At 40.1% G+C, this 14,717-nt stretch overlaps 1 protein-coding gene and 1 long non-coding RNA gene across 2 annotated transcripts in view; both read right to left on the bottom strand.

Annotated features, from left to right (window-relative positions):
• Positions 1–14,717, bottom strand: part of LOC133096448 (uncharacterized) — a 211,717-nt gene that overhangs the window by 79,089 nt on the left and 117,911 nt on the right. The gene's annotated exons all lie outside the window — the stretch shown is intronic.
• Positions 4,472–4,920, bottom strand: LOC133090827 (macrophage migration inhibitory factor-like). The gene is given in 2 exon segments (XM_061189763.1): positions 4,472–4,885; positions 4,888–4,920. Coding segments are annotated over 2 exon segments (447 nt in total).

Consider the following 14,717-nt stretch of genomic DNA (forward strand, 5'->3'; position numbering starts at 1 on the left):
GATCTCATCCTGGACGTGTAATCATTTTGGCTATAATCTGCTGTCTTCTTTTCAAAGGATGCAGCTATTCTGGAGAGGCTTCTGTCTGAACTCAGCCATATTTCTAGGCTCAAAGTGGTGGGACACTGCTCATGTGAAAGCACCGTGGAAGACTTGAAAGCACGATATGGACCTTCAGAATAATCTAAAGTGTGTTCCCAGTACATGTCCAGGACAGAAGATGCTCATCTGTCACATGTGAGGGAGCAATGAAATTTATTTTTACAGATTCACTGGGCTGAAAGGAAGACTACGTGGGCCCATCACATTCTAGCAATTTCCATCACAGCAAAAACAATCTTAGAAGGAAGACATACTTGATCTCTACTTTAAGATTACAACCTCTTTCATTAACTCTTTGCAAGTACTTTTCAAAAAATTTAAGATTATACTTCAGCAATATATGGCATAAAAGCATTAGAGAAAAAGCTAGTTGAAAATGTCAGTCATATTTAAGAGCAGAGGTCCACCATTTCTCTCTGGGGAAGCAGCCCATTAAGCTGTATGCTGCTGAATCAGATGTGACAAAAAAGTTCATTCAGGGCTTCCCTGGTGGCGCAGTGGTTGAGAGTTTGCCTGCCAATGCAGGGGACACGGGTTCGAGCCCTGGTCTGGGAGGATCCCGCATGCCGCGGAGCAGCTGGGCCCGTGGGCCACAGTTACTGAGCCTGCGCGTCTGGAGCCTGTGCTCCGCGACAAGAGAGGCCGCGATAGTGAGAGGCCCGCGCACCGCGATGAAGAGTGGCCCCCGCTTGCCGCCACTAGAGAAAGCCCTCGCACAGAAACGAAGACCCACCACAGCCATAAAAATTAATTAATTAAAAACTTAAAAAAAAAAAAAAAGAAGTTCATTCAGCACAGTTTATTTTGCCTTGAGAGTCAGAAGCATGAGTGGCAATGGCTGGTCTTTCTGGATCTGCTGTTTCTTCTACTTTCGAGACTGTTGAGTCGGACCTGACTGAGCTCACGGACATCTCTGGTTCTGCTGTACACATGCGCTTCTTCACAGCCTGAGTGCCGGTGATCTATAGCATCCTGGTAATTTGTGTTTTAAAACTGCACACCTACCTGCCCAGATGTAAAATCAGCACCAAGCAGAATCAACTTCCCCTCGAATCTGTGTGTTCTGTGCTCTTCCACAGAAGACTAAACACCGCAGTGCTGATCCGGGGTGCATGTTATACGGGGCATGACACCTCTGGGGGTGACAGCCACATTCATCAAAGCTGCAGTCCCTCAAAAGGGATAATGTGCCGGAACTGTGTGAGCAGCTATTAGAGAATTCATCCTTGCCTTATGGCTTTTCTAAAACTTAATAAAAATCCTCTTTTCAATCAGAATCTTCCAAAGAATACAGACCTCATTTCTCCAACTTCTTGGAGAAGCCAAAGCAAACATCAACTACTATAATTTCTATTTTTCAGTTTCAAGGGCCTCAAAAATGCTCTTTCACTTAGTGTCATGCTGTTGATCTCCTTTCAGATTTGCCTACACAAGGATTTTACTCAGGACAGATTCGGCTCTTTATTTGTACTTTGAGTCACGTACCTTTGGTGCCTTTGAGCTTGAAGGGATGTTAGATCTCCTTACCTCTCTGAAGGCAAAGAGATGAAAGCTGGAAGAAGAGAAGGGGCGTCCTAGTTTTACTCCAGTGAATGGCGCAATCAAGACCGAAATGACCTGTGCACAAAAGCAAAATACACACAACAGAACAAAAATTAACCACGCTTAGTTTTCTGCCAATAACATAGTATCTCAAATACCCTTAAGATAATCTTCCTTGCTCAACATTTTAGAGTTTATGCAATGCTTTCACATAAATTGTTTTAATCCTCACAACCACTCTGGATTCAAGTTTTCTTTTTCTTAAACAAATGAGGAAATGAGCACTCAGGGTGGCCAAAAGACTGGCAAAGATCATGTCTTTGGGTCTGAACAGGGGCTCAAGTCCAAGGGTTCAGATCCCCAGGCAGGAATGCATTATGAAATGATTCTACCCATCAGCGAGCAGCAACTTAAACATCTAAATAGATTTGCTTTTTCCCATTGGTCTGAAATTTTCCAAACTTAGCTTTGACCAGCAAAATTGTCCTGCCGTACCCAGAAGTGGGTCCAAAGCCGCTTCCATAAGATGACAACAATATCTGTCAGAATAATCAGAATGGGATTAAATTACCACTCTATTTCTTTGGGCCCTAAACTGGTTTGTTCCCAACAGCTTCGATCCTCAGGAATATTAAAGTAATTTGACGGCTTCTTCCCAAAGAGAGATTTATATTTTGCAGATCTGTTCAAAGAAAACTCTTGCCATTGTTTCTGTGGTACTGGGATTAATTATGCCAGACTGTTTTCGTTTATTGTCTCCTTTTCTATATTTAATGGAGCTAGGGGAAAAAAAACTCATTTTTCTTCCTTCCCACGCTGAAACCCCTACAATATTTTCTTAGGCAAATTAATAAAAGACACCGTTACAGGGAAGATGTGGGATTCTTCTACAGAAGACCGTCTGAGTTTCCGTGACACAGACTTCTTCCCTTCCCTTCCCTTCCAAGCTCTTCCTCTTTCATAGAAGCACTTTAAGTCATGGGGGTCAGGAGTCTGCAGCAAGTAAACGCGAAATGAAAACACTAAGTTTCCTTTTTCTTCTTTCTCTGATTTCTTCATCTGCATAAATTAAAACCTATTCTAGACTGGCTTCCTTGCTTTGGCATGAAAATAAGTTCTTCAAGTGCTCATGAAGTGCCCAGTCACCTCATCCTGGGCCTTCTGCTTCCTTAACTTTTTGTTCCTCAACTTCTCAGGCATACCTCTTGTCAGACCAGTATAATTTTTTTCTGTAAAACCTGAATTGGTAACCTTGGAAAGTCTGAATTGCATCCAAAAGGAATTCATTACTGAGTGGTGGTGACTTTGACTTTCATGAAAATGAATGCTCCGAAACCATCAGCTTTGGAAAATAATTCATTACACTTTTTTTTTTTTGGTGGTGGGGTGGATAAAAGTGCCTTTCATAAAAGTACCTCTTGTATGAGTATCCTGTGTGACCTATCTCTTATGAAAGAAAATGTTAGGACAGTCAGCTATGTGGAAACATTGTACATGCAAGCTTTTATGCTGACTTTTACTGAGAACAAGATGAATCATGAATACTTAAAATTATTTCCCCATGGTCCTGCTTAAATCCTAGTTTAACTGTTTCAGAGTAGGCACCTGGGGGAAGCCATATGCAATATGGGTTTGGGAGTTGGAGCTTCCAAGAACTGTCCAGCTCTGTGGCCGGTGGGAATGCTGCTCCCTGGAATTTTCATCTCAGTCCCCTCTTGTCTCATTATTTGGGCAGATACATTCATGTCTCTCTTTCTCTTGAGACAAAAGAATACGTACCACTAGCCCGAGTATTTTGTAGGTTGGCAAAAGTTATGAGATTTTTCCTTAACTTAGAAAAATTACATAAAAGAACAGAGTAAAAGATTCATACATCGAAGACCCAGATTTTTAAAATTTAATATTATATATTTGCTTCAGAAATTTTTCATATTAAATACATAAATAAAATAGGAATTAAGGAAAAATCTGCTTTGTACGTCTACTCAATGGTATTCTTTCTCCCTCCCTAGAGGCACACACTCCCATCAATTTGGGATATACTCTCCCAGACCATGTTTTTACATCTTTACTACCCACCTTTAAACATTTTCTACTATTTGAGGCAGACGATTCTGTTTGCCCACCTAATCATTGTCATTCCCCTCTTCCCTTCTATCAGGACCCTGCTCTTGTTCAGGAAGCAGTGAGCAAGAAGTCTATTCATTCACCCCTCCCAGGCTCTGGTGCAGCTAAAGAGTGGAGGGGTGGGTAGGGAACGATGTGACCTAGATTTGACCAAGGAGGTAGAAGCAGAAGTTTAGAAGATGAGGCTTCTGTAAAAACCATCATTTTCTTGGTAAGAGGGGGTATATTCAGATTAGGTTCAGATTCATCTTCTACCCTTTCTCTCTATGGACCTGACGCATGGATGCATTGTGTGGTGTGGAAGCTCTCATCTTGTCATCTTGAGAATGAAAGAGAGAAAGATAGAATGAGCTTTGGGGAAGGAACCCTGGTTGCAGGTTTGAGGACCCCTAAAAACAATTTTCAAGCTCTCCACCAGAGATGGACTAATTAAACATATTTACATGTTATATACCCTGTCCCCTTTCTGGACCACCAGGCCTGGTTAATTGTACAAGTGGCCCATCCCTCGCTTTGTGGGACCTGACTGATGGCTCCTTGGAGCCACCTTCATCTGGATCACCTTCAGCTGAACTCTTACAGGACAAAATTATAAACCTCTATTTGGTTAAAGCCACTGTCATTAAATTTCTTCGAATGCGACCAAACACAATCCTAACTGCTGATGTATTGTTGTTTTTTTTTTCAGTCTCCACACCGTTTATTTCTCCGTCCCGGTAGGTGGGGTCGCTGGGGCGGGGCGGGCAGAAAACCGCGCGCAGGCTGCAGGCCGCGGGCAGGGGAGTCCGGGGCGCGACACACAGGCGAAGGTGGAGCCGTTCCAGCCCACGTTAGCCGCGTTCACGTCGTAGTAGCTGATGTAGATCCTGTCCGGGCTGATGCGCAGGCGTTCGGCCAGGAGGCCGCACAGCAGCTTGCTGTAGGAGCGGTTCTGCGCGCCGCCGATCTTGCCGATGCTGTGCAGGCTGCAGAGCGCGCACGGCTCGCTGGAGCCCCCGAAGGCCATGAGTTGGTCCGGCACCACGTGCACCGCGATGTACGGCGCGGGCTTGCCCGTGGCCTGCGCCAGCTGCTGGGTGAGCTCGGAGAGGAGCCCGTCCGGCACAGAGGCGCGGGTGGCACGTTGGTGTTCACCAGGAATATCGGCATGACGGCGAGGGACGGCGAGGACAGGGATACAGGAACCAACCGACTCCTGATATATTGTTTTTAAGATTTTTTAAATGGTGGTATCCTAACAAGCTGTTTTACAACTTGTTTTTTTTTACTCAAATTATGTTTGACCTCTATCCACTCTGATACATATCTAGTTCACTTACTTTTTAATTTATTTCCTCTATTCATTTCTTTTTGATGGCCCTTTAGATTGTCTCTAACTTTTCACCATTACCAAAATATTGTTTTGCACAGCCCCGCAGGCTCACACGCACAGGAGTTTCTCTAGGATGTGTGCTAGATGTGGACCCTGACAGATCTTTCTGAGATTCTTAATTTGGGTCTAAGTTACTTTTTGAAAATAGAACTATTTGTACATTTAGAGGCAAGTGGGCAGTGGCAGTCTCCAGGACTCTTTAAACTACACCATGTCACATTTCCTAATTTTCTTACCGTATTTGTTAGGCTTCTGACAAAACTAAATTGAAAACTAAAATCTGGGGGGGAAATGCAGAAACAGCAGCAACTAAGTAAGAACGATTTTGATTTCCACCAGTTCTCTAACCATTCCTTCTGTTATTCCCTTTTTGGCCATGAAACTCTATACCAGGAGTTTTCAACCACGGTACTGTGGACATTTAGGGCTAGGTCACTTTTTGTTGTGGGACCTGTCCTGTGTATTCTGGGATGTTTAGCAGCCTCTCTGGCCTCTACTCACTAGATGCCATGAGCACACCCCCTCCAGTTGCGACAACCAAAATGACTCCAGACATTGCCGAATGCACCCTGAACATGATACAAATTAAAACTGATATTTACTATCAAAGTTATTTAGCATTAGGGAGTGGGGGGGATCAAGATCACCCAGTTGAGAACCACCACTCTACAGTCGCTAATCTTATGGCATTTAGGACCAATATGAACAGAGAATCCCACGGAGGCATTGGCAGACCATGTGATTTTTTTAAAATGGCCATTTTAAGCCCATTTAAGAAGCCTACTATGGATTCAGTTTCAGTAAACCAATATTTCCAACATTAAGTTGGGGAAATTAATTTTGGATATTTATAAAACCTTTGTAAAATAAAAATATAAGAAATAATAACAATAATAATAATAGCATTTATACTGTATTAGGAATTTTCCTAAACATGTTACTATGCCTGCTTGTTTAATCCTCACAACCTACCTGTGATATAGGTACTATTTTATACCCCTTTCACAGATGAAAACACTGAGGTACAAGAAGGTTAAGACTTGTTCTTCATAGAGATTCTTTTTAATTCTCACAACAAGCCTTCAAGGTACACACAATTACTGCCATTTTGCAGATGAATAAATTGAAACAGAGGTTAACAAACCTATTAAGCAACTATCTCACAGTATTAAACTCTGAGGTGATATTCAATGTGTATTAATGTGTTTATACCCATGAACATGGTATAAATGAAAATTGATATTTACTATCAAAGTTATTTATTATTCAGCATTAGAGATATGAATCCCTTAAGATGAATTAATTACCTTTTTGTAAATACAGAAAAATTAGCTATTATAATTTGTAATAGAAAATTATATTTATGTCTAAGTTTAAAATGTTCAACTTTCTCCCTGTTTCTCTTCCTCCCTAAGCCCCACATTCTTTTCAGTAAGGATTTAGGTAAGGCAGCTAACCAGATGTATAAAGCTAACTAAACATAATAAAACGTGTTATAGTAACATAAAGTGGATTCAGAAATGATGAGAAAACACTTCCTATATGGACCTATACACTGCTATGGGAAGGCTACAAATGAGAATTCTGCTCTCTCACTGCCATTATGAAAAGGGAAATGTGGTCAATTACGTAGTTCCCAGGGCCCATTAAATAAAAAACAAACCCATTACTCAGAAGTACCACAGTGGTTGGTACTAAGATCAGACAGGAATTTCCCCCATCGCACCTGACAAAGTTACACTGTACACAGTGTTCGGAACAGCATCCTCTACAGCATGGAAACAATAAATGCAGTGAGGAATTTCGTAAGTCTGGGTGGGCTGCAAGCCCCATTCAGGGAAAGCGTGGTTATCACCTGTGAGTTGTCCTTTTTCTCCTGACTGCAATTGGATTCTCTGATGAACATTTCTGAAGTCATCAAAATATCATCAAACTATACAAGAATTTTAAACATCACCCTGATCTTATTGGTTTTTGCTGATTCTTTGGGCTCTCCATTAATCTCCATTTGACACTGCCTTTATAAATCAACAGACAGATTTACATATTTTAAAATATACTTTCTTTTTTAGATTTTCAAAAATTCCTGGTTGTGCCTGTTCTCTGAAACTACCGTACTGAGCCACCGTAGGGTCACTGTGGTTTACGCTACTAACTTAATAGTGATTTATGTAACTTTATTCCCCCAGCCTGCTCAGTTGCTTATACTCTGTAAGGCTCAGGGCACTTTATAAATTAATAATTTTTAAAAAGCCTACAATAATATTTGCACAGGTCTATTAGCAACCAGAACAATGGTGAGGATTATAATGGTGTTTCTTGCATTACATCTTTAAAAGAAGATTCAGCAGAGTAGGTCGAGGTGAAAATAGCTGAAACTTCTAGTTCCTATTGTAATTCAGAAAGTACTGATATTTATTATTATTATTAATAATATTATTATCATCATTATCATTACAAATAGTGAAAGTAGGGATGCATATATAAAGCCTGCCCTAGGGGCAGCCTGAAGCTATCCAGCAAGTTACTGTGCTTCAGAATTATGAGAATTTTTATCCATCATCAATAAAAAATGAGCATAGCACTTACTATGGCAGTTTCCACAGTCAAGACTGTTTCTGCTATTACATCTCTTAGTAAAAGGGGTGATACGCTCTCCATTAGACGATGTCAACTCATCCACCTTTCTGACATTAAAGTATAGTGTACAACCTTTTACGTGGATTCTTCCGTAGCGAAGTCACATTTCCATGAGATTGGGGCAAGGACACAATGGGGCTAAATTAACTGTGGGCAGAAAGTAAAGTAAATTACATTTCTTATAAACCAATAGGGGTACGGAGCTGCCTCCATTCTTTTTTTGGAAAGGAATGAAGTTGAAATAAATTTGATAAAGTAAATATTTTACAGAGCAGGCCTAGGTTCACCAGTGGTGGAATTATGCCAGACCAGTGCCCTTGATGCTCCACTGGGCACACTCCCCGGCAACACAAAAGAAGCACGTACTTCTCTACCCCTACGCTCTCCAGCACCATGGATACGAATAGCAGCCTGCGCAGCCGCCTGGCGTTGCAGCCATCTTTCCAGCAGCATGGTAGTTGGCGTTGGGCTCTCAGAATACCAAAGTTCTCATCCCTATATGCTAATTTTTTCTCCCCCAAGCCCTTTTAATTTTATTTTGTCTTTTTAAAAAAATATTTATTTATTTATTTAGGCTGCGCCAGGTCACAGTTGTGGCACGCGGGATCTTCATTGCGGCATGCGGACTCTTATTTGCAGCATGCACGTGGGATCCAGTTCTCCGACCAGGGATCGAAGCCAGGCCCCCTGCATTGGGAGCGCGAAGTCTTACCCACTGGACTACCAGGGAAGTCCCTATTTTGTCTTTCTTTTTTAAGCCTAACTACTGTTGCTTATGATCATCAAAGGGATATAGTAGCTTCATGGGTAACTCGCTAAAGAGTATGTGTGGAGAAGACCCCACTTCAAGTCCAGCCTCTACTTTCCTTTGATGTGTTAATTTGGGAAAATGCCTTTCTCACTTCTTAACAGATATTTTTAAGGATATATGACCAGCTCAAAATGACTGCCACTTCTCTGGGAAACTATGTCCATCCTGTCTGCATACTCCTCACCCACCACGAACTAGACCTTACCCATCAGATTTTCTCCCCCAACAGGGTTGATAAAACGTAAGCTACAGAAAGCTTCATTCTGTCATGTGGACAAAAGAGCAGAAAAAGTTAATCTGCAGGTAGCAAATAATGTGATAGAAAGGAAGAGAAGAGGCAATACAGGAAAGGGAGACTGAGTCTTGTGTATTCTTAAGCCATCCTAGGAAAGAAGCCAGAATCACCTTGGCAGTGTTCCCATCCCACCACCTCCATTGAGACCCCACTTGACATCTGGCTGCACACCTACACTCTGGTTCTGTGAGACCCCCTAAGTCATGACACTTGGAGCACTTTCTATTGTTTTTCTAGATTTTGTGGGTCTTTGTTCCCTGCAACTGCAAGAATTCTAAAGACACTCTTGAAGTCTTGGTTTTTCTTTTTCTACCACAGAAATAAGAATTCCTGACCCACTATTATCATGGGCTCACTGGGAGGGGCAAGTGAGTTGATGGACAAGGACGTTCTTTGTTAATCGTTTTCAAGCTCATTCATTTTCTCAACGAATGTTTACCTGGCATCTGCTATGTCCAATGCTCTGGATGTGAGTATAAAGCACAGAGAAAAAGAAATTATTACCAAATAGAATTTATGTTCTAAGGGAGGGAAATAGACAATAAATTTTTTTTATAAAGCTAGTAAATATATTGTATGACAGATAATAAAAGGAAGTAAAAATGTAGTGTAAAGGTGGCAGGGAGTGATGGAGGTGAAGGAGTTGTTATTTTAGGTGGATTGGTTAAAGAAAGCCTCAATAATGCAATAACACCTGAGACATGATGCAAATTAGGGAGTAAGATAGGGGGACATCTGGAGAACAGCATTTTAACAGAGGGAAGGTCAATGCAAAAGCTCCGAGGCAGGAGTGGGCATGTTGTGTTTGAGGAACAGGAAGAAGACAAGAGTGATACCACAGAAAAGGAGATCCTCCAGTGGCTGATATCCTATGGTAACGACTTTGAATTTTACTGTGGATGAGATGGGAAGCTATTGGAAGCTTTTGAGCAGAGATAAGATGTGATTTGACTTCCATTTGAAAAGGAATATTGAGATGTTGTCTTAAGAATAGACAATAGAGGGGAAAGGTAAAGCCAGGAAACCTGCTGGGCAGCCAATGTGTGGTCCAGGTGAGAGATTTTGGTGGCTTGGGTAAGAATGGTGGCTGTAGAGGGACAAGGAAGTGCCGGATTCTCATTTAATTTGAAGGTAGAAGCTATCAAGGTTGCTGATGGTTTAGAGATGGTTTTGAGAGAAGACAGGAGTAGAGAAAGAGTAAAGATTTTGGGTCAGAGAGAAAGATGAAGCTGTTGTTGATGAGATGGCGGATGGTTGCAGGATCATAAGTTATTGAAGTAGGGAAAATGAAAAGTTTCATTTTTGATATGGGAAATTTCAAACGACTATTAGACATGCAAGTAGAAAAATCAAGTAATAATTTGTATATGCAAGTTTGGAGGTCAGAGAGCTCAAGACTAGAGATCTGGTTTATGTTCCTGCCTTTCTATTCCCCTTTTCCCTCCATAGAAACATCCCACTTGGACCTGCTAGAAGACTGATATTTTCAGTCAGTGGGATTAAGAAGTAAGGCGATTACAGACAGTATGATACTTTAAGATCAAAGTGTTTGTAAGGGAAGCAAGAGAATTTTTTAAAGCCCCAGTTGACTTTCTTGGCTTTCTGTAATTAATTTGGGTCAACATATCTTTTATCTTTGAATAAAATACCATCAGCAGCAAAACATCTTATATCTATAAATATATTTATTGGAAACACTGGGGATTCCGAGTCAGAAAACAAATATAGAGATCACTATAATAATAATTAACAAATTATTCTTTGATGTGTGAACTGTTGGATGAGCATGTCAGTCATTGAACATTTATCAAGCACTGACTTTGTGCTGCTGAGAACAGCCTAAGAGTGTAAGTAACACTAATAAAACTCAGTCCCTGCCTTAAGGGGCTTAGAGCAGAAAGCCTGAAATCTGGCATAATCCCAAGGTCAACTCACAGCAAACGGTAAATTTGCAAAATCTGTCTTTGGTCCTTTTCTACCACCATATTCAGAATTTAACTTATCCTATAGCACATCCACTTTCCAAACCAATCTGTAAACCAGAGAGATTGTCTCCCACCGTATACCCTGGAAATACATGCAAATAAAAAGAACCTATATTTGAGATGTGAAATAAAGCTGAGAACCACGAAGGCAACACAGTTTGTTATAAAGAGCGCAAGGATAGAGCCAACTTCTTAATCCTACTCAGCATGTCACTTACCAACTGGGGCATATACGATAAATTCATTGATATGGAACACTTCAATGCCTCACTGATGCGAGAGAGCAATTATCCTCCACTAAAGCCTTCAGGATTTCTATCTCCAATCTTTCAAACCTTCTTCATTGTTTTACATAGCTTTGTTTTTTAATCCTCATTTTAGTGGGGTTTACCTACCCAACTCCAACATATTTTATTGTGTAATTATCACACATGGCACTCATGAGCCCAGTAAACATTAATTGGGCACCTACTGTGCTACAATCTGGTGACACGAAGAATGAGATGCACAACTTCTTTTCAAGCAGAGAGGAAAAAACCACATAAACATAATGCATTACAAAAACTGCAAAGGTGGATCTTTGCATGAGATATTATGAGAGCCCAGAAAAAGGCACTTATCAACCCAAGAAGGTCAGCAAAGCCTTGCTCGGGGAGTTTTATTTGTATTTTATTTTTATTTTTTGGCAGCGCCACACAGCATGTGGGATGCGGGATATTAGTTCCCCGACCAGGGATCGAACCCGCGGCCCCTGCAGTGGACGTGAGGAATCTTAACCACCGGACCTCCAGGGAAGTCCCTAACCTTGCTTAGGGAGATTTAGAATTCAAGTGGGAGTTCACCAGGCCAAGGGACAAGCAGGCCGTGGGTAGGAAGAGAGACCATTCCTGGAGGTGGAGAAATAAGACCCAACAATGAGTCAGTTGCATGAGATTAAGTGCTGTTGGAATATAAACTTCAAGACAGAGTCATGAGACCTGCAACTGGAGGGCAAAGTTAGGGTCAGATCATGGGGGTGTCTGATGTCCAAACTTAATTCTGCTTTTGCTAGGGAGCCATTCTTCCCTAAGCTAGCTCAAATTCTTCTTTTTTTGGAGATGGGGGAGGTGTAGGTGGGCCAAGCATGTTAAACAACTGAGAATGAAATAAATGACTTTATACAACTGTAGAGGTTTCTTCTTTTACGTTTTTCTGATGCCTGGGGAGAAATGATGCAAAAGGCAGGAAAATAAATATTATGGAGATTAATTAATTAGAATATTGCTTGCTATATTTAAAATTCATCAGAAATAATGATACAGGCTACAAGCATCTTTTAAATGATTATTACCGATTACAATCAGAAAGCATAATTATTAAGTCAATGACCTCTGGGGTCCCTTATAACAGTTCTAAGATTCCAAAATTACGACCTTGTTTTTTAGCTTGTGTCTGCAGAATTGCCAGAGGGGAAGTATCTCTAAAGAAGGAATTAAGAACTCAGTCTCAGCTTGTGGTGCAATATCTCTGTTCTCAGAGCTCACTTCATAGCAAACAATGAGGATATTTACCAAGGGTTTCTCAGAAATGATTTCAGATTTCAAGAAAGTGCATTATAGGAACTCAAGAGATTAGCCAGATAGAAGATTATAAGAAAGATACAAATGATATAAAAATATTAATTTAAGTAATATAGCAAACTAAGCTTACTATAAGCTTAGTTTATAAGCTTATAGTAAGCTTACTATCCTTATATAAGGATATAGATGTAAATATACAAACTATACCTCACTAGTGCTTTTAATGACATGTGTCTGACTCTACGACTAAAAATATTATCCACTAATACACATATTTTTGATCCAGTACACTTTCATTTTAAAAATCATTCCCCAAATCCTATAATTACTGAGAATGCTGACCAGTGCTATTTGAAAATTCTTTGTAATCCAGGTTACTTATCATCATGTTGGATAAAAATAGGCAAATGACATCTGCTCCCTTTTAAGAAATAGAGGTCCTGGCTTCATCTAACCTAATTAACTGGTTAGAGTAGCCATCCATAAAAACAGAAGCTAGCACTTCAGGGCCCATTAGCATCACCCCATGAAGCTGTTCTCCTTAGCTGGCTGATTTCTCTCTTTCCAAGCCTAAGGATCCTGACCCTGAATTTGTGGTAGGTCCCATTCAAGTTTCCTTTTACCTTTAATTCTGTAAGTGACTAGAGCAGGATGCTAATGAGGTTAAACAATGGGCTGAAGTCCTAGGCAGAGTTTTTTGTTATTATTGTTCTTTGAGTTCATACCTTGACCCAGTCAGTTCCACCAAAATTAAGATGACAGGCAGTCAGTTGTGTTTATATCAATATGTTCTCTTCTAGAAAGCACATTCTAACTTAAAAAAAAAAAATCAAACACTGAATTTTAAACATTTGTTTCATAGAACACTAACTCTCAAAAAAAAGAAAGTATTCCTTAAAAAGCAAAGGAAGGGAGGCTCCAAGGCTAACACCTACATGTTTCATGTTGACCTTGCATTTCAAGGTCAACACGTGAAGTGTTGCATGGATGGCTCGCTCAGGAAGACTTCCATCTATGAGCACATTAAAGGTTCTGAGACTTTCAGCAGTAAAGAAACCTGTTTCCCTTCATTTAAACAGAATTATCAAGCCTATCTGATCAAGGAAGGTTTGTTTTTCTTGTAAAATATGTTAATATTTCATGGAATTCCACAATGTCGGAAATGAGAGATATTAAATCAGAATTTTGGAGTCCGCAGTGTTCAAAATTTATTCATTTTATACATCTACAACAAATCCCATTTGACAGATAATTTGAGGGTCACAGATATCATTCCAAGGTTGCCTGGCTCCTGTTGCAGAACTGTTAAGTGGCAATAAGGTTTGCTTATTTCCATTCCAAATCATCTCATGGTTACCAAGAATTCTTGGTTACTTGCCTGAAGATATTCTCCACTAATTTATCTGGAGGCATAACACACATCCTACCGGACTTGGAGTAGGAGCATATTTATAATTTTCAATCTAATAACAAATTTCCAAACATGTGCAAAATGGAGCAGAGTCTACATTTTTACCACATGTACAGTTCCAAAACCACAGCAATAAGAGGTAAAATATAATACTAGGCATTACAACGGTCATAATAAGGCTCACCAAGATAAACTCTTAAAGAGATGAGAAATAGAAGAAAAGGAAAATGGTAAACAAGACTGAATCCATGAGTCCACATTCAGGTTGTAGCAGCTACTGATGGGAAATTAAGAGTTCTAGATGATATTAGGACCAAAGCCAGAATCACTACCTGAAAATAGGGGCCAGGGTGTTCTCCTGCTCACGAAAAAATAAAGCTGGGAGAAAAAAAAACCCAACTACTGCTGACTTGCTACCTGGAACTAGGGCATTGTAGGGATGAGGGAAGGCAATGACACAGTCTGAAATGAAAGAATAATTAATAATTCTTATTTACCAAGAGCAAGAATCTATAAAACATAAAATAAATATATATATAAATAAAACATAAGTACATTAATACATTCATAAATAAAACAAGCCCGGGGAAGATGAAACAGACTGAATCACAGACTCTGGAAGTGAAAAATATAGTCATTGAAATTAAAGAAAAAAACGCAATACTCATTAGGTGAAACAATTCTAAAGATGAAGCAACATGGTAGAAAAGAGAGAATTAATGAATTATATGATTATACTGAAGAATTAACAAAGAATTCATCACAAAGAGCAAAATAAATTTCTAAGGGATAAGGAAAAGCATCAAAGAAATATGGATGAGTGATTTGAGAGGCTCCAGAATCAGAGAACAGAAGAAATGGTGAACGAACAAT

Source organism: Eubalaena glacialis, chromosome 1, assembly GCF_028564815.1.
Source record: "Eubalaena glacialis isolate mEubGla1 chromosome 1, mEubGla1.1.hap2.+ XY, whole genome shotgun sequence".
Taxonomy (NCBI): domain Eukaryota; kingdom Metazoa; phylum Chordata; class Mammalia; order Artiodactyla; family Balaenidae; genus Eubalaena; species Eubalaena glacialis.